This window comes from Meriones unguiculatus, chromosome 1, assembly GCF_030254825.1.
Source record: "Meriones unguiculatus strain TT.TT164.6M chromosome 1, Bangor_MerUng_6.1, whole genome shotgun sequence".
In the NCBI taxonomy this organism is placed as follows: Eukaryota; Metazoa; Chordata; class Mammalia; order Rodentia; family Muridae; genus Meriones; species Meriones unguiculatus.
Genome location: NC_083349.1, coordinates 21,364,086 through 21,388,526, shown reverse-complemented (window position 1 = coordinate 21,388,526; position 24,441 = coordinate 21,364,086). Strand labels below are relative to the sequence as shown.

Genomic DNA, 24,441 nt, shown 5'->3' with positions numbered 1-24,441 from the left:
GAGGAGTAGTTATTAAAATGTAGTGTCTGGTTGGGTATTGTGACTCATGGCTAAAAGCCTAGTGTTTTCAAGGCTGAGACAGGGTTAGGAATTCCAGGCTAGCCTAGGCTAGAGTGAAAGCCTGTCTCAGAAACAACCCAGGAGAGTACTGTAGTGCCTAGGCATCGACTCCTGTGTTGTGACACAGCTCCTAGTAAAAGTCCACTTTCTTTTCTTGAAGCTCCACAGGTTCCCAGGATGGTCCTGTGAGCAACCCTAGCAGCAGTAATAGTAGCCAAGACTCCCTCCACAAAGCCCCAAAGAAGAAGGGCATCAAGTCCTCCATCGGTCGCTTGTTTGGGAAGAAGGAAAAGGGTCGGCCTGGGCCTCTGGGCAAGGAGTCACCAGGGCAAGGTTGGTAGGTTTGCAGTAAGCATCTTAACAAGGGTGTGGGGTGATCCTGGGTGCCTGCTGTGTCTGCCCATCTCCCACATACCTTCTCTAGGGAACGTGGGCCCTCGAAGGGGGAACAGATATGACCCAGAGAACAATGCCTAACAGTTCAGATATGCCAGGTGTGTTGTTTTAATCAGTTTGCTGGGCTGTTTGGTCAGAAATAGCTCTTTGTATAAGCTTAATGCTGCCTCTGGACCTGAACTTTGCTCAGCCATGTTGACTCACTTTAGTCTGGGGCCTCTGCTTCCTTGTAGCTGGTGGTACAGAGACAGAAAATTCATCTCAAGATGCCTTGGGACTCAGCAAACTGGGAGGACAAGCTGAGAAAAACCGTAAACTTCAGAAAAAGTAAGCTTCTCCTTGTATCTCCCTACTGGACAGTCTTCATGGTGAATGGTGATTAGGTTTCAGCTGGTTCCAGTTCTATACACAGCCTTCTGAAAGAGTAATTCCATGCTGAGGGGAGGCAGGGTAGAGACAGCGAGCTCTTGCCTGCCATGAAGGAGCTTGCTGGCCAGCCAATCTAACCAAAAGGGGCAAGCTCCAAGTTCAGTGAGAGATCTTTCTCAGAAAGTTGTGTGGGGAACAGTAGAGGGAGGTGCCTGATATTGAGGTCTGGCCCCTGCATGTATCTGAAGCAATCCCACATGCATACCTCCCCCACCAACACACATGCACGCATGCATAAGCACACATTCACGCACACATGCACACACACATATATACACACACTTTTGTTTTTGTTTTTTGAGACAGGGTTTTCCTGTGTAGCCTTGGCTATCTTGGACTTGATTTATAGATCAGGCTAGCCTCTAACTCACAGAGATCCTCCTCCCTCTGACTCCCTGAGTGCTGGGATTAAAGGTGTGTGCCACCACATCTGGCTAACTACAACCTTTTTTTTAACCCACAATTCCTGGAGAAGGGAGTATTTATGACACATAGGAGGCGTTTGCCTGCATTCCAGCCACCCTGTGAAGTGTCTTGCTGAGGTGGCATGCTCCAGAACCCAACTTTGGAGTCTGAATCCTGCCCTGCTCAGTTCAGCTTTGTGGCTCTGGTAGATGTAGCCCCCTGTGCCTGTTTTCTTCACCTGTAAGATGAGAATCACAGCAGCTCACCTTTGATGGCTTTTCTGAATATTAAATGGGACGGTGGGTATCTTGAAGAGTGGTAACTGTGCTGGGGTATGGCTCAGCTGGTCGCGTGCTCGTCTAGAATGCACAAAGCCATGGTCCTTCACCAGCACTATGTAAATCGAATATGTAAAATCCCAGAGGTAGAGTCAGGAGCATCAGAAATTCAAGGTCATCTTCTGCACATTGAGTTCAAGGCTGGCCTGAGACACAGGACCAGTCTCGAATAAATACCTCTGAGTCCTGCAAGTAGTCCTAAATAACAGCACAGTGACTTTTTGGGTCCATGTGAATGGCCCCCTGTGTTTTTTTCCTGGTAGATTGTCTTCTTTTATCACAGACAGACTTAAGAATTTGTAAGCTGGTGCTAGAGAGATGGCTCAGAGTTTAAGAGCACTGGCTGCTCTTCCTGAGGTCCTGAGTTCAATTCTTAGCAACTACATAGTGCCTCACAACCATCTATAATGAGATCTGGTGCCCTCTTCTGGCCTGCTGGCTCACATGCAGGCAGAATACTGTACAAATAATGAATAAATAAACCTTAAAAAATAATTTGTAAGCTATTAAATTTCAGTTCTACACTAAGTCTTGAAAGACTGGAGGTGTGGGTCAGGATGAAACATGTGCATAGCATGAGAGGCCCTGGGTTGCAAAGAGAAAAAAAAAAAATAAAGTAAATCTGTGCTGAAGATACATAGTACTGTTTGGAACAACTTTCACTCCAGGGGCACAGAGCAGTGGTGTGGGGGTGGTGTGGGGGTGGTGTGGGGGTGGTGTGGGGGTAGGGTTCCTCTGCAAAGAATGACTGTCTGGAACCCTGCTTCATAGAGGAAAGCAGGCAGCTAGTATGAGGCAGTGCATCAAAAAACAGACAGAGGGTGTAGACCAGAAGTGAGAGCTGAACTTAGAAGGGAAGTAGGCCTTGAGCCAGGATGGACTGGGTGGTTCTGCAGAGGGTCCTGAGTGCTCTAGAGACAGTGCACCACACCTAGAGTGGTACCGCAGTTGCTGTTGGGGCTGCTAGTCATGAGTTTTGCCTCATGTGTCATCTAATAACTGGTCAGTGCCCCCGGTGAGAACCAGGCCCCACTAGCAGTGCTGGGGACTCCCAGACCTTCAGGACTGTGCAGGTAGAAATTCACAGAAACCTCTTAACATTCAAATTCATAGAAACCTCTTAACATCCAATTTGGAATATTGCTGTTTTTGAACTGAGTGAAAATGTTTTGAGATACCTTGGGAGTTGCCTTTTGGCTATATGAAAGTTGGTATTAAAGCGTAGTCCCTTGGGGCCTGGAGAGGTGGCTCAGCGGTTAAGAGCACTGCTCTTCCAGAGGACCTCAGTTCAATTCCTAGCACCCACGTGGCAGCTCTCAACTCTGTAACCCCAAGATGTGGCACTCTCACACAGACATACATGCAGACATACAATGCACATAAAATAAAAACAAATAAATTATTAAAAAAACAAAAAACATAGCCTCTTGCCTCCTGAAACTGCACTAGGAAACTTCTAATGCCTCCAGATTCCACTGATGTGTTCTGTTTCACATCACACACTATAATGAAACCAGAAGGCATGGCCTGACAACTGTATCACCACATTCTTTTCTCTGTAGAAGTTTTGTATTCTGTGTGAGAGAAAACGGTCTAAATTTTCCCAGTGTTTCAGTTTATCTGTGATCCTGAATGTGAGCATTGGGTGTGGAAAGGTAGACTTGTGATTTGACTAAGCATGTGTAATGTGTGTTGTGAGTGTATGTGTGTGATGACTCAAACTCATCTCTCAGGAATGCTTCCTGTGGCCAGCCCCTGACTTGAGGATATCTTCTGCCTGCTGAGTGGACCAGGCAGGCGAGGTTGGCAAGAGCCTGGCAAAGTTTCTTGGTAACTGCCTTCATGCTTAGGGGAACTGCTGAGAAAGTTTAGGGCAGCACCCTTCCTCCCTTCCCCAGCAAGAGTGGTGCCCATAGCCACAAGCTTCAGGCCACTGCCAGGGGTTGTGGAGTGCTCACAGGAGGGGAACTGGACTTCGTGGAGACCCATGCTATGGGATATTCCTAAAGACACCAGGCTCACCCTCAGTGCTGAGCTTCTGAGAGGGTCTTGACAAAAAGGTAGCCTCTGACCTTTCAACAGTGATGTCACTGTTGTCCTTAGGACTCCTAGCTTGCTCACTTGATGTAGACACTTGCTGTGACTGATATCAGGGAAGAAAGGCTCCTTGGGCTGAAATGGGACAGCGCTGGCATATTGAAAATAAAAGTACAGTTGGGTATGGTGGGGAGCTGCCATGCTTGCTGGTACCATGGAGTAGGTGAGCAAAACTCCATGTGACTGTGGCTTGGTCTTTATACAGGGGCCATTCCTCATAGAATTGACTGCATTTCTAAAACTCCCAATTTCCTACCACCGGCATGAAGGCCAGAGTTCTGTGAATGCTTGGCCAGCAGTGTGCTGTGGAGCCACACCCCTTAGTCCTTCAGTTCTGCTTATAAAGGCAATGCTTCTGCTGCATCAGTTTGTGTCAGAGCACCCATTTTACAGTTGGGAACTTAGCATGATGGCTCATGTCCACAATCCTAGTGCAGTCCTTTCAGAGACGGGAGGGTTAGAGATTTTCACTACTGCTATGTCACATAGCCCAGGAAGAGAAGGCATAGCAGAATCTCTACTGCCCTGGTTCCATGTCTAGGATTATGGAATTGAGGCTGGAAGCAGCATCTGTGGCCCCAGGTCAGCAGTCTGACACTCTTGGGTCTCAGACCTGAGGTACAGACAGCTATGTAGGAGTTTTCGAAGAAATATTCTTGGGGTGGGAAGATGGCTCAGTCTGTGAAGTGCCTGCCATGTAAGCATGAGGACTTGAGTCTGGATCTCTAGCACTCATGTGAAATCTGGGTGTGGTGATCTTCAACCTAGTGCTGGGAACTCAGAGACAGGTGGATGGACCCATTCTTAGCTACTTTATGGATTCTTTTTCCTACCCTTACCCTCGCCTCAGTTTTACCCCCTATTACTAGATAGGAAAGAAAGAGGGGAGAGAAAGAGATCCCTGAACCTAATTTCTTTCTTCTTGTTTCTTCTTTGAGTACAACTACTTACAAACTGCACACCCCTCTGAACAATCACCAACACCAACTTTCAGGGCTTTAGCATTTTATATACCAGAATTCCAAATGTCACACAATCACAGAAACTATGTACCGCTTGCAAAACCATGCTCTGCTAGAGCCCAAGGCAAATCATAGTCACCTGCTACAAAGCAGCCCCATATCCCGACACTTGAGATTAAAGCAAAAGCACATTATAATATTGCTGTGTTTTTAATTTTTATTTATTTATTTGCATTGGTGTTTTGCCTGAGTGTATATTAGTGTGAGGGAGTTAGATCCCCTGGAACTGGAGTTGCAGACAGTTGTGAACCACCATCTGGGTCCTGGGAATTGAACCCAAGTGTTTTGGAAGAGCAGCTAGTCTTCTTAATTGCTGAGCCATCTTTCTAACCCCCTGTGTATAAACAAACCAAAATTTCAGAATTTTCCAACTTGTCAGATGGGTCCCTGGAGCTCAGTGACCAGTCCATCTAGCCAATCAGCTTCAGGTTTAGTAAGAAACCTGTCTCAAAAAGCAAGGTGGAGAGCTACTGAGGAAGACATCTGAAGTCTACTGACTGGTTCTATGTATACACACACACACACACACACACACACACACACACTCACCATGCACACACATACGTACACCATGCTCACACATGTACACTTGGTGTCCTAAAGACACTGGCTCGTTCCCTGTAGCCAGGGCTGGTGTCCACCTAACAGACCACATGAGCACACTTACTGTCTCTTCTAGTCTGAGTACCTCTGTCCCTCAGTTCAGAAGTGCTATTTTGATCCTGCCTGAGACACAAAATAATGCCAGTGCCCTGGGCACCTGCCCCTAACCAGGAGGCAGTGACAGAAAGCAACCATTGACCGTAGGAGCCTAGGGTGACTGAAGAAGGCAGGTTCAAAGTTATCTGTGACATTATGACTGGAGGGAAAGGCGTGCTTGTTGGCAGTTATTATGGAGCCAGGATTTGAGGGTTTGTTTTTCGTTTTGCAGAGTTGGATCTTACACAGTATTTGTCTTTAGAAATAAAAGGTTCTTGAATTTCTGGTTGCTACGTGTGCACACAAGAAAAAAATGTAATTTGCAAGAAAGAACCTGTGTGTGGGGGTAGAATCCATACCTCGTGTGTGCCGGGATGCAGTTTACCCACTGCCCTGTCTCCCCAGGGCTTTGAACCATTGTTTTTCGATTTTATTGTTCTGGTTCTATTTTTTCGAGAGAGGATCTCACTATGTAGCTCAGACTGTTTTGGAACTCACTATTGTAGACCAGGCTGGCCTCGAACTCATAGAGATCTGCCCACGTTTTCCTCCTGAGTCCTGAGATTATAAAGGCTTGTGCCACTACCTTCAATTTCTTTTGCACCATGCTTGTTGTATGTTTAAGGACACTCAGCACTAGGTATCCATCTGCCAACCTGGATGTGCTCTTTGGACAATGTGAAAGGGTGTGGTGCCTGGATTTCATCCTTATGCCATATGAACTTATAAATGAAGACTTCTGGGACTACTGGTGTCACTCAAGCTGGTGGTCATTCTCTCAGAGGATGTAGGAGCCTGTGGTGATTAAGGGCTTAGCCAGCTCCTTGTGCAGGTGATCTGTAGTAAACATAAGCTAGTGTGTTGTGAGTGATGCCAGCAGCTTGAAACTGAAGGAAAGTGAGCACCTGTTTTACTTTGGAAACCTCTCAAAGATGCCTATTTCAGTGGTTCTTTTGAATGTTTCTCCCTCATAGGCATGAGCTGCTGGAGGAGGCTCGCAGGCAAGGCTTGCCTTTCGCGCAGTGGGACGGGCCCACGGTGGTGGTGTGGCTGGAGGTGAGTCCTCTTCACATGCTGCATTAGAGGAACTCACCGAGGTCTCTCACACTTGCTTGATGTTCTGGCCTTCTTGTTCCTGTGTCTAGCTCTGGGTTGGGATGCCTGCCTGGTATGTGGCTGCTTGCCGAGCAAATGTCAAGAGTGGTGCTATCATGTCAGCGCTGTCAGACACGGAGATCCAGCGGGAGATTGGCATCAGCAACCCCCTGCACAGGCTGAAACTTCGACTGGCCATCCAGGAGATAATGTCACTGACTAGCCCTTCTGCCCCACCCACATCCAGGACGGTAAGTCCCCAGTCACATGCTCTTCTGCTCTGGGAGGGAGGACTGCCTCCTAGAAGGCTAAAAACTACTCAGTGTGCTCTCTTGGGTCTTTGAAGCCCCCAGCAGGTCTCATTTAAAACTTGCTGCAGATGCCTTAGAACTATTGCATGCTTATGTGACTTGGATGACCCAAGAATAGCAAGCATTTTAGGCTAGGGTATAGCTCTGTGTAGGGCACTTGCCTGGCATGTGAAGGTTCATCCCCCGGCATTGAACAAAGGTTTTCATGAAAGCTTTCCTGAAGTTGAGCGTGAGGCTCGCTGTGATCTCAGCTTCATGGGAGTCTGAGGATCAAAACTTTGAGTCCAGCAGGAACAACATATTGAGACCTCACTCAGGTTAAAAATGAAAACTTGTCTAGAAAAACCTCAAGAAGAAAAGGGTTTAAAGGTGGAAATTGACTCTCGTGAACCTCACATGCCTTTATTGTACTGATTGTCCTGAGGGCTTCTGGGCAGGAATGTACACTCTATACTCACACTTCTGCCTTTTGCCTTTCATGTCTCATGACCCCTGGCCATACAGAGCTGGTATTTGCATTCACACACGAATGGGTGACTTGCTGAGCAGGTCACACAGTCCAGTGTCTGTGACTTCTTCACAGTGCAACTGTAGGGATCCAGGGTCTCTGACTCACCAGGAGTGGCTGCTGGCCTCTATGGCTGCTCTTTCACAGAGGTGGGATTGTGGCCTCTTTATCTGCAGCACTGCCTCTAGGTAGGGTGCTCTCTCCCTGCCATATGTGGTGGCACAGTGTGCTGGGAAGTAAAACAAGGGAAGAGGAGATAGACTTATGCTGCTGGATTAAAATTCTTGGTGTCCAGCCCCTTTCCTCCTCAGTCTGTGAACTCTGCCCTGGCATGGGCTTGGTGGCAGCATGGGAGGACTAAGTAGTTTGCATTTTCTGTGGAGATCTGCAGAGCACCTTGATAGATCGAGCAAGGAAAGCTGCCACCTAGCATCCTGGTCACTAGAGAATTCACTCTTACTTCTCAATGGACAGTGGGTTTTTTTTTTTGTTTGTTTGTTTGTTTTGTTTTTGTTTTCCTCTGTAAAAACCAAAGGGGAAAGCCAGAGATGGCCGTACTCCTGACTTAGCTTGAGTGTCTCTTGAGAAACTCGTGGAGTACCTTTGAGACACACTTTTCTACAACAGCCTAAGGCCTGACCCAGGGCTCAAACTTAAAGTGTTCAGGTTTTTCTGTTCTCTGTGGGATGAACCCTGGGCTTCTGTCTTCAACTATGACTCAGAGCTCTCATCCAGAGAATGGCATTTGTCACCACGGTCCTCTCTGTTCCTTGGTAGTTTCATGTAAGAAAGGGATATTCATTGTTGCCCCTCTGAAAGTTTTCCTCAACTCTATTCTTTTGGGGAGCTCCCACCATCTCAGCTTAGAAGTGTTCCCTCCACACTATCTGGCATAGGCATAGATTCCTCCCTTGAGCTTGCAGCAACAAGCGTGTGGATTTTGGTCCCCTATTTGGCACTAGCAGAGATGCAACAAGGACACATTGTGGTTAATTTTGGCCTGTCTGGGCTGCTCACCTCGTGTACCTGCCAACTGGAAAAGGACCCTCCTCCTGCTGTTGAAATGTGGCTTTTTGTGGCAGGGGTTCCTTTTGGAAGTGCTGGGGATCAAACCCAGGGCCTTGTACCAGGTAGGCAGTTCTGCCACTGAGCTCTACCTCCAGTCCAGTGAGACAGCTGGAAGATAGTGAGTGTGGAGTTCTGAGAGGGCCAACATTTCTAGAAGTCTAAAATGGGCTTTCTTTTCTTTATTTAAGTACCTCACGGGTGGACACAGCAGCCCAGCTCTGGAAGCTGTGAGCTCTTCTCTGTTGACCAGTTGCTGGCAGGGTGTAGCTGCCAGCAGGAAGGCTGGGCTGCTGTGGCTTTTTGTCATTTTCTGTGAAGAGTGGCCTTTGCTTCAGGCTCCTGTGCCTGAAGTTTATGTGTGTGCCCTCTCCTCTTTGTCATGCTTCCCTGGCCCCGGGATATGGCTGGTGCACTGGGTACCTTAGACCACAGGAAATGTCTGGTTGACACATGAAGAGATGGAAACCCTCACAGCCACACCGCAAACGGTTAGTCACCGCAGCCTGCGTTCACAGGGCACATGCTGTGTCAGACCAGCTTGGGTTTTGGCCTTTCTGTTGGGAATGAAAGTGTTAATGTTCAGTTGTTTGAGAGACATGTCCACTTAGGTTACCAACTCAGGGTACAAACTCGAGCTTGTTTTAGTTGTCCCACCCAAGGCTCTGTAAGTTGCAGACATACTCATTTAGATAGAGTTGATTTGCCCTGGGGAGGGAGCTCAGTTTAGCACCCTGCTGTGATAGTGGATCCCAGCTTCTCCCTCTTACTGATATACTGCCATGGAAAGGGTGTGTTTCTGCATGAGAACCCCAGGCCGCTGGTGCTGCAGATTGCATGCTGCTGTGACCCCAGCATGCTCATGTATCCAGCTGTCCCTGTTTGCCTGCTTGCCTTTCCAAAGCTTACAAACACTAACAGTTTGTTCTTTTGCATTCCTAACCATGTAACATCAGGAAGACGAGGAGGGAAGCTGGGCTCAGGTTGGCGTCTTTCTCTACCTACCTTCACTGTGTGTGGCACAGAAAGTGTCTGGGGTGGGGAAGTGTGTGACTTGTCTTGGATGTTCTTAGCGTCCCAATCTGCTCTGTGATTAATGACTTGAAAGACTTAGACAAGCCCACAGCAGGCTTGGCAGCGTCTCATGGACAACTTTGAACATTCTCACAGGAGCCCTGGTGGTGGCTCTTTATAAGCACAGCTTCTGTTAATGTGGGGTCCCTCACACAGGGGTCTACACCTTTTAAGAGTGCACATAATTCCCTGATGGAGTGATTTTAGTTTCAAGGTCTCCTGGTAGAAAATTGTGAAATAATTTGCAAATCTGAAAAGCATGATGCCTTTTCCTGTGTCTTTGTGTTAGTGTTTTACTGAGTGCTGTCCTAATGCTGTGCAGATTTAAAGATCTCACTAAAGGAATTCTCAAAGGTGAGGTTTCTTCCTGCCTCATGGATGTTTGCATTTTCTTGAAGTTTTTATTACTTTTATTTATATGTGTTTGTCTATATGTCTGTGTGCACATGCCACCGTGAGATCGGTAAACAACTTGGGGTCAACAGTTCTCTTGCCCCAATATGGGTTCCAGGAACTGTGTTTTCAGGCTTAGTGGCAAATGCCTTTAATACCCGAGCCTTCTTACTGTGTTTGCATTCTCAGGCCCCAGTTCTTCAGCACCCAAGAAACACTTAGTGCTTTGCCATCTTTGCATTTGGGCAGCTCAGTGAATGACAGTTCCTTCCTGGATTTTAGCAGTGTTCATTGCTGAGGCTGCACTGTGGACTTAGACAAGTAATATTCTTAGTTTTCGTAGCCACAAGGCAGCCACCTCCCTCTGCATCAAAGTGTGGCTCTGCCTTTTCCTGTTAATCAGCTCACTCACTATTCAGTCTGGCTAGCAATTCCTTCCAGGATGGGCAGTCAGTGTGATCATTCGGGTGATTTCTGATTATTGCCGTGCACCTCAAACCTCCAAGCAGAGTGATCCTAGTTCTTTGTGGAAACAGCTGCCTGTGTGAGTCTGTGAAGTGGGAGCAGCACACTTTGCAGTGGAGTGTGAAAGAGGAGGCTTGTGTTACTCCCTAACAATCCTCTTCCCACTTGAGCTGTCAGGGCACAGGCGTCAGCCTGCCCTCCCACAGACAGTCAGTCTGTGGACACTGCAGAGCCACCAGCAAGTGGTATGGCCTTGGCCCTTTCTTTTTTGCAGCCCAAGTTTCACTGAGCTCACAGCCCAGACTCCTCTTCACCAGGCTGTCTGGCTCTGTTGTACTCCCTTTCCTAGGTTGTCTCAGCATCCTGGGAGAAGAGGAAGGCTCTCCAGACTGAGCCCTCACTATAGGTGCCACTACAGACAAGTGATTGGCATGCGTGGGAAGTACTCAGAAATGGGACAGTGCCACCTCATTTGGCCCTCTTTAGAGGGCCCTTCAAAGAAGGCAGAGCCAGGCCAGAAAATAGCTGAGGGGCCTTGTGCTGATGGACAGTTAAGATCTCAGGATGACCCAGAGTGCTTAGGGACAGTAATAGAATGGCTCTTCTACTAGATCTTCAGTGTCCTTGTTGGGTCTCACTCATTCTTTCTACCTTGGCTGGAGCAGGTAAACAAGTAGGGGAGGGCTGTCTTCATTTCCCAGCATCTAGTCACTTGTTCTCCATACCTGCAGTGTGTTCATTTGCACAAGGCAGACCTGTTTAGTCAGCTTTGTGTTACTTGAGGTTAAAGGTCATTAGAAACTATGTTTTTTGACCTGGGTTTCCAGTTGGTTCAGCCTGTTGGAAAGGATCCCCGTTCTTGTTGCACACTCCAACCCGTGTCTTGGCCCCGGGGGCTGTTGTGCAGCTTCCTGTTTGTTCTGTCCTCTGTGAATGAAAGGACTTTCTTCCTTGCTTCTAGCCTAGTTCTGGTGGCCCAGTGCTGGTAGTTAGTGAGGACACAACTGCACTTTTCTGTGGACAGACATTCAGTCCTTTCCCTTCTCAGGTGCTCTGTGCTGTATGGAGGCCAATTCACTCTAGTCCTAGAATGCTGAATGCTCCACAGTGAAGGGAGGTGTGTGTGTGAAACTTTCACGTGTTTCTGTGTCCTTTGTAGTATTATGTTTTTCCAGTTTTATGTTATGCAAAATGCCCCTATTCTTTTTCCCAAATGTTGATCCAGACTATGTTCCCATGACACTAAGCCTTTTGATATAAGGTCTTATTTTAGTGTATTGTTGGCTGACTTGCTGGCCTTACAGATTCTTGCATGTTATTTTGGAAGCATGTTAATTTGCAAATACTTGGAGGATATTTGGATGTTTTACCACTGCTGTCTGTCTCTTTGAGGCAAAGTCTTGCTGTGTTGCCCAGGTTAGCCTCTAACTTTAAACAACTATCTTATTTTGGCCTTTTGAATAGGTGGGACTATAGATGTGTGATCCCACGTTTGGCTCATTGCTGGGTTTTTGTTTGTTTGTTTCTCATCCCTTCTGCCTATCCTTACAACTCGGTCTTGCCCTGTAGCTCAGGCTGTCCTCCAGCTTGTAGCAGTCCTCATGTCTGCTCGTAAGTACTAGAATTACAAATTTTGATTGTTTTTTTCTGAGGCAGAAAATACTGAGATTTAACTTGTAAGAATATTGAGAACTGGGGTGTCACTCCGTGGTAGATCTGTACCTGAGGCCTGGTTCAGTCTCTGCACCACATCAAGCCACGCACACTCTGAAGAAGGTTATGGGGCTGTGCATTTGTCATCCACTACTTGGGACACTAAGCAGGAGGATCAGTTTCGCCCAGAAAGTTGACAGTGCTGTGCCATCCTTCAGGATGATGGCCTCCCAGGACCACAGGGCCTGGTAGGGTGGAGTGTGAAGCTCTGTGTCTTGTCTGGGCACTATGGTAGTACCCTCTCAAGAAAAAGAAGGGAAGGGTTGTGGTGTCAGGTGGAGAATTCTGGAAAACATAAATGGGTCAGGTTGATTGATAACTGTTACTTTAGTCTGCACTGTACTGAGTCTTTTCAAGGAAAAGCTGCTTTTTAGCACCTCCCCCTTTCTGTTTTTGATTGAAAGGAGTGTTTATGTCTTGTTTATAATTGTATATTTGTCTTTTTCTTCATTGAATTCTGTTACCTATTGGTTTTTCTGTTTTTTTTTTCTAATCAACTTTTGCTTTTTTTTTTTTTTTAAATACTTTACTTAGAAGAAAGTGTTAAAACCAAAGTCAAATTCTGCCAGAATTTTATTGAGTCATGTTGAACCCATCCTTCAAACTTGTTCATGAGTCGTGGTCATTCTTAATTGCTGTGTTAACTGCTGTTTCAGAAGGGGCTCTGCAGTTACCTGTGGTTTTCTTGTGACTCATTAGATAGGTTAAGGCAACAGTGAGCCCCAGACTTTTAATGATCCCGTTTCTATGAAGTCTAACTAGTTTTTAAATGGTGGGGATGGGAAATCAATTCCTGAGGAGTACCCAAGACCAGTGTTGTTGTTAGTTTGGTCTTCAGAAAATGTGGATTCAACACTCATAACTAATGTCCCCCACTTACTAAAAGCAGACACTAGCATATGGGGACATGAACCACGAGTGGATCGGCAACGAGTGGCTGCCCAGCCTGGGCCTGCCGCAGTACCGCAGCTACTTCATGGAGTGCCTTGTAGATGCCCGGATGCTGGACCACCTGACCAAGAAAGACCTGCGAGGGCAGCTGAAGATGGTCGACAGCTTCCACAGGTGAGTGGGCACTTGCCTTCTCTCTGCCCTGAGGCCTGCCCTGTTGCTAGCTCCACATAATCTCTTTTTTGTGTCTCTGTAAACAGAAACAGTTTCCAGTGTGGAATTATGTGCCTGAGAAGGTTGAATTATGACCGAAAAGAACTGGAAAGAAAAAGAGAAGAGAGTCAGAATGAGATAAGAGGTGAGCCCCCTTTTTATCTTGTAATCCAGTTTTTAATTGGATTATTTGATTTGTTGATGTTTTCTATTTTGAGTTCTTTATATATTCTAGATATTAGCCCTCTGTCAGATATAGGATTAGTGAAGATCCTTTCCCAGTCTGTAGGCTGTTGTTTTGTTCTGATGACAGTGACCTTTGCTTTACAGAAGTTTTCAGTTTCATGAGGTTCCATTTATTGATTGATTGTTGTTTGTGCTGTTCTATTCAGGAAGTTGTCTCCTGTGTCAATGAGTTCAAGGCTCTTCCTTACTTTTTCTTCTAACAGATTTAGTGTGTCTGGTTGAGGTCTTTGATCAACTTGGACTTTAGTTTTGTGCAGAATGATAAATATGGCTCTGTTTGCATTTTTCTACATGTAGACATCCAGTTAAACCAGCACTATTTGTTGAAGATGCTATCTTTTTTTTTTATTATTATTATTGTATGGTTTTGGCTTTTTTATAAAAAAAAAAAACAAAAACAAGTATCCATAGGTGTGTGGGTTTATTTCTGGATGATCTACCATCCTGTTTCTATGTCAGTACCATGCAATTTTTATTACTATTTCTCTGTAGTACAGCTTGAGATCAGGCATGGAGATACCACCAGATTATTTCAATAGAGCAATATCGAATGGCAGAGAAATACTTAAAGAAATGCTCAACATCCTTAGTCATCAGGGAAATGCAAATCAAAATGAGATATCACCTTACACCCACCAGAATGGCTACGATCAAAAACTCAAGTGACAGCACATGTTGGAGATGATATGGCAAAGGGGGAACCTTCCTTTATTGCTGATGGGAATGTAAACTTATACAACCACCTTGGAAATCAATCTGGCGCTTTCTCAGAAAATTAGGAATAGCGCTACCTCAAGATCCAGCTATACCATTCCTAGGCATATATCCAAAATATGCTTAAATATGCAACAAGGACATTTGCTCAACCGTGTTCATAGCAGCTTTATTCCTAATAGACAGAATCTGAAACAACCCTGATGCCCTTCAGTTGAGGAATGAATACAGAAATTGTGGTACATTTACACAATGGAATACTACTCATCGATTAAAAACAAGGAACTCATGAAATTTGCAGGCAAATGGTGGGAACTAGAAAAGATCATCCTGAGTGAGGTATCCCAGAAACAGAAAGACACATACGGTATATACTCAACTTATAAGTGGATATTAGACGGAGGACCCTGGGTAAGATGATCAATCCCCATTCAAAAAGGCAAACATAATGGACATCAGAAGAAGGAGAAAACAGGGAACAGTACAGGAGCCACCACAGAGGGTTTCTGAAAGACTACCCAATCGAAGGAGATGGTAAGACTCATAGCCAAACTGGGCAGAGGGCAGGGAATCTTATGAAAGAAGGGGGAGATGAAAGACCTGGAGCAGACAGAAGTTTCACAAGGAGAGCAACAGAACCAAAAAAACTGGGCATAGGGGTCTTTTCTGAGACTGATACTCCAACCAAGGACCATGCATGGAGATAACCTAGAACCCCTGCTCAGATGTAGCCCATGGCAGCTCAGTCTCCAAGTGGGCTCCTTAGTAAGGGGAACAAGGACTGTCTGTAGCATGAACTTAGTGTCTGGATCTTTGATCACCTCCTCCTGAGGGGGAAGCAGCCTTACCAGGCCAAAGAGGAAGACAATGCAGCCAGTCCTGATGAGACCTGATAGACTAGGGTCAGTCAGATGGAAAGGGAGGAGGACCTCCCCATCAGTGGACTGGGGGAAGGGCAGGGGAGGAGAAGAGGGAGGGAGGGCAGGATTGGGAGAGGACGAGGGAGGGGGCTAACAGCTGGGATACAAAGTGAAAGAGGTGCGTTCCCTGCCTAGGCAGTTATCTGGCGTCTGCTGCCAGCTCTCCAGTCTCAGTGGGGTGAAGCATCTTCCATTAGTACCAGGAGGAATACTGGATGCCTTTAGGTGGAGGCACTGGCCTGACATAAGGAGAATAAAAAAAGAATGATTGAGAGCTTGCCTCGTACATGATCTGTGGTCCTGGTGCTTTTCCTGCGATATTAGTGTTATCCTTTGGTTATGTGTCCTGCGTTAATACTTAGAAATCCAGAACAGAGTTGACTCTGCTGCATACTCACTGGGATAAATATGAAATGCAGGGCTGTGGGGTATTCAAGGATCTTGACCCTACAGGAAACATAGGAGTCCCCAAGGCTTCCCTCGGTCAGTCCTTGGAGGACAGCAGCATAGATGAGGGAAAGGTGCAAATAAAGCAGTCCGGAGAGAACAGGCTGTCGGGTTGCTGCTCTGCCAGGGCCTTCTTCCCTGCTGCAGCCCCAGTGATGGAGACAGCTACTTGCTCAAAGAAAAAGTTTTAGAAGTCAGAAGTGGTTGAAGATTTTTAGCAGAGATACTGAGCTGAGAGGGCACTAGATGTCCCAGTCTCTGTTGCTTACTCTCATTTCTGCTCACCCCAGAAATGCTGTTTTTAATAAGAAAAACAAAACACAGGAAAAATAAATAGACAGATAGTGGGGTTGCATGTCCTTAAAGCCAGCACTCGGGAGGCAGAGGCAGAGGCAGACGGATCTTTGTGAGTTTGAGGCCAGAACTACAGAGTGAGTTCCAGAATGTCCAAGGCTATACAGAGAAACCGTGTCTCAAAACAAAAAAACAAAAAAACAAAAAAAAATCAAACAAACACAAAAAAACTAGAGGTAGGTATGTGTGAGAGGGCCTGGTGCATGTGAGCATGTGTGGAGTGTGGAGTGGGATAGCTCAGTGTAGAGCTGTTTCTTAGTGTCTCACATCTTAGAGGACCTATGCTTGAACTCTGGCATGTTAGAAAAGAAAAGAAACAGAAACAAACCACTGGAGATGGCATATTTGAAGGGTAGTTTGTTCAGTAGAGTGAATCCTGTGAATCCTGGGAATGGCCTCTTTTCCAGAACAACACTTGGGGGTAGAATGTTGAATCTACTGCATTGTTTTTGGTGGCCCTCTGCCATTCTACACATGATAGGAACTGTTTTTGGAAGTGATTGAGCATATTTTTAGACTGACTATTCTTAGGTCTCCATTAGTGCTAATGGAGTACTGTACCTGTCACAAGGTGCGGCCTCCAGACCCTTTCTCTGTTCTGAAGAATGTTTTTCAGTTTCTCTGTGGGTACTGGGCATGGTGACATATGTCTGTGACTTCCAGCACTCAGGAAGCTAAGGCAGAAGGATCATGTAGTTCCAGGCCAACTGAGGCTCCAAAGTAAGACCCTGTCTTAAGAAAATAAAATGAGAAAAACATTGAAGATATTTGTATTATATGCTGGCTAGTTTTATGTCAACTTGACATGAGTCATGAGAAAGAAAATGTTCCGTAAGACTTGGCTGTAGGAAAAACTGTAGGGCATTTTCTTAATTAGGATTGATGTGGGAGGGTCCAGCCCATTTTGGTAGTACTAGATTCTGTAAGAAAGCAGGCTCAGCAAACCATGGAGTAAGCCAGTACACAGCACTTCTGTATGGCCTTTGCATCAGCTCCTGCTTCCAGGTTCCTACCCTGCATGAATTCCTGCTCTCACTGCTTTTGATAATGAACTGTTAAATGGAACTGTGAATGAAATAAACTCTTTCCTCCCCAAGTTGCTTTTGGTCATGGTCATCACAGCAATAGTATCCCTAACTAAGACATCATGAAGTAGAAAAAAAAAAAGGCTTAACCTGAGCAAAAGTTTGAATGCAAGATACAAGATACATTGACTATGGAGGACACACTTTAGAGAATTAAGGGCCATGGGTTGGACAGCTGGTGAGAACCTCCTCAGCTTTGCCCTGGTTTCCTAGGTCATTGCACTTTCCTTGTGGAGGAGGGAGGTGGGGGTGCACAGCATCCCAGCAAACTGTCTTCCTGGATCACGCAGGCTGAGCAAGTGTCTGGTCTATGGAGGTGGCTCTGTCTCTTGACAGGAAGAATCTGCTATGGTCCCTGGGTTTGTAGGCTGTTATTCCTATTCTGTGCCTAGAAGTGTAGTAAGTTCTGTCTGTCTTCCCCTTTGGACCCCTGGGAGCAGTCTGGTGGGTTCTTAGAGTGGCATGGACAGGATTCCTAGGTGAGGACTATGGCATCTGTGAAGCTGGCACCTGGGGGCTTGAGTCTGTTTCAGGAGCACAAGGTCAGGATTTGTACCAGGAACCTTTCTCCTTTGCTGCTACAGGGTGCTGTGAGCAGAGCATTTCTGAGGCTACCATACACTTGCTTTATTCTCTTGCAGATGTGCTTGTTTGGAGCAATGACCGGGTGATTCGCTGGATCCTGTCGATCGGCCTTAAAGAGTATGCCAACAATCTAATAGAGAGTGGCGTTCATGGTGCACTTCTGGCCTTGGATGAGACTTTCGATTTCAGCGCACTGGCACTATTGTTACAGATTCCAACACAGAATACACAGGTGACCCCAGAGCTTGTGGGCCTGTGCCCTGCCAGTATTCCAGAAGTCCTGATAACAGAGTTCAGGGAAAGCTTAACATTGGATAGTGAAGACTTTTTATAGCTTCACAGTGAGGGAATGTCCAGATCAACAGAGGCTTGGCTTTACACTCTCGTCTGCTTTCTCTTTTAAGTGTGCCACATGGAACTTTTTATTAATTTTGCTTCTGTGGTAGTTGCTTTATTTACTTCTCTTTGCTTCGTGGGTATGTTTGAAAATCTGGAATTTCCATTCCCATGCAGAAATTCAAACTTTAGCTCATACTCCCAGCCATCTGCATAGCACTTCCTGTGGCCCCTCTCCCCTCAAGTCCACCCAAAGATAGATGTGACTTTTGGATGCCAACATGGGTCAGGATGTCCCTGGCAGTGGAATATGCCAATGTCCCTCTTAATAACTGATGAAAGCTTTGGTGCCTTTTTTACTGTTTCAGGCTCGAGCTGTCTTGGAAAGAGAGTTCAACAACCTTTTGGCCACGGGGACTGATCGGAGGTTTGATGAGGTGAGCACTCAGTCTGATGGTCTTGTTCTTTGGTTGGTTTGCTTGTTTTCCGATGCAATGGCTAGAAATCGACCATCAAACCCCAGCTCAGCCCACAGGGATGTTTTCATGTGTGTTGAGTTGGGCCCCTTTTCATCATATTTAGAACCATATGAAAATGCTACTTAAGGAGTGTAGACATACATTCAGCTATATATGCACACAGATGCTAGTGTTGAGAGAGCTAAGTTCATTGACACATTCTACCACTGGGTGTGCCCAGCCCAGCAAAGAATGGGTGTTTTGTTTTCATTTTTTGAGATAAGGTTTCTCTGTGTGGCTATACTGGAACTTGTTCTGTGGACCAGTCTGCCCCTGGAACTCAGAGATCCGTCTGCCTATGCCTTCCAAGTGCTGGGATTACAGGTGTGTGCCACCGCTGTCCAGCAAGAATGATTTAGTAAAACTTTTTTTGCTACTTAGGGTTTGTTGTTGTTGTTGCTGTTGCTGTTTTGTTAAAATATCTTACTATGTAGCCCAGGCTGGCCTTGAACTTAACTTCCAGCATTCTGCCTTAGCCTTCCAAGTGCTGGGGTCACAAGCACCCCAGCATTCCTAGCTTAATGTTTTGTTGTTTGGTTGGTTGGTTTGTTCTTTTTGGGGGGGTGTGGGAGTTCAAGACAGTGTTTTTCTGTTGTAGCCTTGGCTATCCTGGAACTCACTCTGTAGACCAGGCTGAACTTAAACTCAGACTGGCCTGCCTCTGCTCCTGAGTGCTGGGACTAAAGGCGTGCACCACCACTAACCAGCTCTGTTGGTTTTTGATGTCCCACAAATGGTTTGTCAAGTCATGAAAGTGGATGAAGCCCAGAAACAGCATCTATATCTTGTACTCTGGAAAGAACTGGTCATTCTGCCCTAGCCGAGAGCCTCTATGCCTTGGGGAAAGATGTGTCTGAGAAGTATGTTTGTTCAAAACTATTATTTCTCCCCTCTTGAAAGGGGAGAAATATGTATGACATCACATGTAAGGATTGTTATCATTGGGCCTTACAAAATACTCTAGGTTGACAAAGAGAACAGAAGCTCCCTCTGAAGATAAAGGTCTTACTGGCTGTGTCTCAGTCTGTGGAGGCGGTTTCTGTATGATAAGTGAGATGTGAGAAGGGCCACAGCCCAGGACTGGCTCAGTTCTCTAGCTGTGGCCAGAGGAGTGTCTCCACAGCCCTTTCTGCTATAGACGTGGAGTAGGCAGGCAGTTGTGCTGTCATGGCAAAGGTTAGCTACACACAAGCCAAAGCCCTATCATCCAACAGCATCTGAAGAACACAGGCCTGGCCGGGTGCTGCTTTTACTGTTAGTTGGCACTTTATCTCCTTGGTTTGCCAGGACGATGACAAAAGCTTCAGGAGAGCACCCTCATGGAGGAAGAAGTTCAGACCAAAGGACATCCGTGGCCTAGCCTCTGGCTCTGCAGAGACATTGCCTGCCAACTTCCGGGTCACCTCCTCTATGTCATCTCCTTCAATGCAGCCAAAGAAGGTTCAGATGGACGGTATGTGGTGGGCCCTGCAACCACCACGTGTGGGTAGTTTGGGTACTGGCTGCTCCTGGGGCATTGGAGTGCAGCTGCATGCTCAGGTGTATTTGTTGTTCAGCTAACCCTAACATTGTTTTGTAAGATTAACCAAAGTAACAGAAACTAAGTAAATCTCAATGATTGAGTCTTAACCTGTTTTCCATAAGGCTTAGTACTGTTTGTTCTTGGGACTGGATAGAGCCCATGCTTTGAGGTTGTCCATGACAGGTGAGCAGCACAGGTGAACTTGCTCTTTGTTGCAGTGCCAAAGCCCTGATCACAGAGCCTGAGCCTGAGACAGGGTGTTACTATAGCAGCCTGTCTTCAAATTCATAATAAGCCTCCTGCCTCAGCTTTATGAATGCTGGAATTACAGGCATAAGCTACAATACCTGGCCCAAGAAAATTATAAATGACGTAGTTTCCACCTCTTTCTGCTATTTGTTAGTTACATATGCCTCTGTAGGACAGGGAAGCTAGGCTACAACCAGGTGGGCCCCAGCCAAAGATGGCAGGGCACAGCTGACACAGTGGAACTCAAGCTTCTAACAGGTGACAGAAGTCAGATGAAATTTGTTAGGACTTTGCTGCTATAAAGCACATGACCTTGAGTGGGCATGTTCTTAAGCAAGCCCTCTGGCTGTGCCATGTATTCCTGGCAGGCAGGCTCCTCCTCCTTGCTGATGTGAGTGATAGGTTAGCCATGCTCTTCTGGGATTCTTGCTCTCACTGCACAAACGGAGACAGACACATGGGCAAGGCATCTCTGGGCTGGACTCCTGGAAAGCATATTAGGTAGAAAGCTCTGGCCGTTTTGACCGTGGTTCAGTGTTGTATTCACAGGTCCAGTCTGTCTACTTAGAGCAGCCTCATAAGAGCCAGCGTGAGCCTGGTGTGCCAGCCTGGCTTGGGCTGAATGGACGCAAACAGGCTTTCCTTGTTAGAAACCCCACTTCAGTCAGGCACTAGTGCTCTAGAATGTGAGCTTAGAGAGAAAGCAGTCTGGAAAGAGGCGTAGGAGTCTAGAATGGAGAGGCTTTCTCTACTCTCATGTGAGAAGGCATCTGCTGGCCACCAGCTGTGCTGAGGACTTCATTTGAGGGAGGAAAGCTGAGATGCAGTGTACATGGCAGGCATTCCTTTTACCTAAGCCAGCTGTTCCAGTGGCTCCAGGTGTGTGGCTATGGAACTTTAGCATCTTTCCTGTGCACAGGCCCACCCTATCTCTTAAGCCATGCTGGCTGTTTATTAGAGGACAACCAGCAGTCAGCAGCTTCCTCTTGTGGAAACTGACTCTTGGGCATTGGTTTCCTAAGAGAAGCCACTGAAGTGGCCATCCTGGCCATCCTGCCCTTCACCTCTGCCCAATTTCATGGAGCCCTGTGCCTAAGGCATGTAGCCTCAGACCTTTCCACAGCTCCTCTTGGAGATGGGATTCACCTCTGGGTTCTTGGAGGTGTAATATTCTTGCATAAGGCCTATGGTGCAGTCGTAGGAGAAGCATGGCAGTCCCTTTCATAGTTGTCAGGTTGTCACTTATATACATGGACACCTGAAGTTGTGTTTGTGATGCTTGCCCATTGCTGTTTCTGAGTTAGCTACCAGTTAGCTCTCACAGGGAGCCTCTCGGCCTCTGGGACTGTGGTGTTCTTGCTTGGCTCCTTCCCCACAGCAGACTGTCCTCCCATCACTTGGGAAGTTCTGTCAGGTGTGGAATGTCTTTTTTTGTCTCCTTGTGTGATGTTTAACACTAACTGCACGCTGTGTTTGCACGCTTCCTCCTGTGGATGTGGAGACAGGTAGTGTGTCCGGAGCACAGAGGCTGGACTCTGCCACAGTCAGGACTTACTCCTGCTAAAGCCTCCTGCTGGTGAGTAGAAAGCTGCTGCTCCCAGACATCCCCAGTACAGAGCAGGTGGGGCACTTTATGTCCACCTGGCTTTGTCAGCTTTGGACTGTGAGAGCCAATCTCAGTTATTTGGGAACTGAAAAATAATACAGCTCTTGACACTTGGCGCCACACAGGTAGTGTGGCGACAGTGACTGAAGAGGTTGAAGACCTTGTTTCTTTGTGTGTGTGTGTGTGTGTGTGTGTGTGTGTGTGTATATGTATGTGTGCGATGTGAGTGTATGAGTAGCTATGTATATGTGTGTGTGCAGATGCCAGCAGAGTCTAAAAGAGGGAATCAGATCTCCTAGAACTGGAGTTATATGCAGTTGTATTTTTGTTTGTTTGTTTTGTTTTGTTTCGATTTTTGGTTTCTAGAGACAGGGTTTCTCTGTGTAGCCTTGGCTGTCTTAGACTTACTTTGTAGACCAGGTTGGCCTTGAACTCACAGAGATCTGACTGCCTCTGCCTCCCTGAATGTTGGGATTACAGGCGTATGCCATCACCCTGCTTCTACCTGATTTTGAGCAGCCTGATGTGGGTGCTGGGAACAGAACTCAGGTCCTCTGCAGGAGCAGCCAGTGTTCTTACCTGCTGAGCGATCTCTCAAGCTCTGCAGGCTTTCTAAAGTACGACTCTATTGTCTTGCCCTAAGTGTCTGCTGATGTCATGGAGAGGGGCAGGGGTGAGAACAGTCCTCTACACTGGCATGACTCAGCTGCTCAAGTGCAGTGCTCCATGCTTGGCACCTACTGGGCTGTTTAGTCATCAGGCTGATGGTGTGATACCATGGCCACAGCCTAGAGAGCAGTCGTTTAGCCATACGGCTGTTGGTGGGCTCTCCCTACGTCCAGGCCTCTCTCATCTCACTCCTGAACCCCTCTTTTTCCTAGGAGTGCTATTGCACAGGAACCTGGGACTTTATTTTTTTATTTTTTATTTTTTACTTAATTAATATTTGTAGACATATGCTTGGGGATTGGGTATAGGTGACACGTGGCTGTGGGGTGGCCCTGTGTGGGCAGCTGTGCTAAGAGGATGTGTCTGTGTTTCCTTCCAGTTTACCCACACTACTTCTACAGATGACGCTGCCGTGGCAGAGATGGTGCAGAACTCTGGCAACACTCGCTTTTTGGACCCAAGATATTTTATTACAGAGTTTTTAAACTAGTGAAAAAAATCACAAATACCATAGAGAAAATATTTTAGAATTGACTGTTTCTTATATTTATGTAAACTTACACTTCCTCATTTATATACTTACTCTTTCATGTATATCCAGGCTATAAATATCCTTTTGAGTCAATTCATGTTCTTATACCTAATTTTAGTCAACTGAATGTACGTAATGCTTGTGTGTAAATCTGAGCAAATATAGGGCTTTTGTAAATTATGCATTTACTGTAATTATTCCTGTTTAATTTTTTAATGATGAACCCGACAGAGGAAAGGATTTTGCTACGTTTATAAAGTCATCATGATACAAGCCATGTGCGTTCTCTACCCAGCTCTCCAACAATCATTCTGAAAGAAGCAGACTTTACTTCCAGACGTTTTCTGTTCTATTTTAATGACTGACCTTAACTGTACTTTTTCTAGACAAAATCTCAGCTTCCATTAGGCTTGGGACTGGTGGTCAGGACTATGTGAATAGCCTTTACCCCTGGCCACGTCCCTGGCCCTGCTCTGGACATGGGTGGATTGTCTTCGGAGGCTGAGCAGGGCATTGAGCTGGGAGCAGCACAGCACTCTACAGGGGCAGGGTGGCCCATCACCTGCAGACTGAAAAGCTGATGGAGCCTTGCAGCCACCTCTCTCTACTCTTCAAGGACCAATCATGGGGCAAGTGCTCATTTCCTGGCTGGGGCAGAACAGGTGAAAGCAAGAGACCTCAGCGGAGTGGGCAGCCTGCAACTCCAATAAAGGCCTTATTTGTGTAAACTGTCTTTTTACATTTATTTGTAAATGTGTTAAGAAAGGACCTAGCTGTATACTCATAGCTGTTTTGGCAGCATCCTGACTGACTGTGGCGAGTTAAGAAGCCACAGGGCTCAGGCAGTCATGTGCATATTTATTGTGTAGCTGATATGGGAGAGGCTTTTATATTTGCTTTCTGCTTTTAATTCATCTGGACAGTTATTTGTTTTGTTTTTCTGTTAATTGTTTGTGACCTTCCTGGTTATATAACAAAGTCTGTGCAGTCAACTTCTGAACTGTTTTTATCACAGTGTTATTTATTGCTTTTTTTTTTCAATAAAGTCCCCAGCATTTTCCACTGCCAGTTAAGAATGCGGTGAGCAAGCGTCGGCTGCCTTATGCCCTGCTGAAGGTGGAGAGTGGGAGATGGCACAGGGCTGGAATGTCCTGGTGAACCCCAGGACAGAGGTGGGACCTTCAGACAGTGAGGCAGGAGAGGGGATAGGAGGACACTAGTGAGGGAGCTAGTTCACAGTGGCCACACTAGACAGCCTCAGAACCATTCCCCATCAGTGCTAGGGCCACCCCCATCTGAGTCTTACTTCTGAAAGTTGTGTCTCTTCACGACTGACAGCTTTCCTGAGACATGTCTGCTTGGGTGTGGATTAGGGTCCTCCTGTTCCTCCCCAGCACAGCTATGCTTGTGGGCACTGCCTTCGGTTTACAATTTGCCTGCTGACCTGTGCCACAGGCCTGCAAAACCTTATTTGCTGGAGGTGA

General features: G+C 46.4%; 1 protein-coding gene across 12 annotated transcripts in view; it reads left to right on the top strand.

Moving 5' to 3' along the window:
* Ppfia1 (PTPRF interacting protein alpha 1) overlaps positions 1-24,033 on the top strand; it is a 78,675-nt gene extending 54,642 nt beyond the window's left edge. For 5 of the 12 annotated variants that reach the window (XM_060383268.1, XM_060383266.1, XM_060383265.1 and 2 more), the window contains 13 exons: positions 221-393; positions 690-783; positions 6,421-6,502; positions 6,592-6,792; positions 8,854-8,916; positions 9,382-9,408; positions 12,957-13,135; positions 13,222-13,319; positions 17,582-17,757; positions 18,230-18,298; positions 19,667-19,832; positions 21,656-21,726; positions 22,805-24,033. In XM_060383268.1, coding sequence (XP_060239251.1) covers positions 221-393; positions 690-783; positions 6,421-6,502; positions 6,592-6,792; positions 8,854-8,916; positions 9,382-9,408; positions 12,957-13,135; positions 13,222-13,319; positions 17,582-17,757; positions 18,230-18,298; positions 19,667-19,832; positions 21,656-21,714 — 1,387 coding nt within the window. In that variant the 3' untranslated portion in view covers positions 21,715-21,726; positions 22,805-24,033. The remainder of the gene's footprint in view (positions 1-220; positions 394-689; positions 784-6,420; positions 6,503-6,591; positions 6,793-8,853; positions 8,917-9,381; positions 9,409-12,956; positions 13,136-13,221; positions 13,320-17,581; positions 17,758-18,229; positions 18,299-19,666; positions 19,833-21,655; positions 21,727-22,804) is intronic. The other 7 variants (XM_060383270.1, XM_060383276.1, XM_060383274.1 and 4 more) reach the window with 6 other exon arrangements.
* The last annotated feature ends 408 nt before the right edge of the window (positions 24,034-24,441 follow it).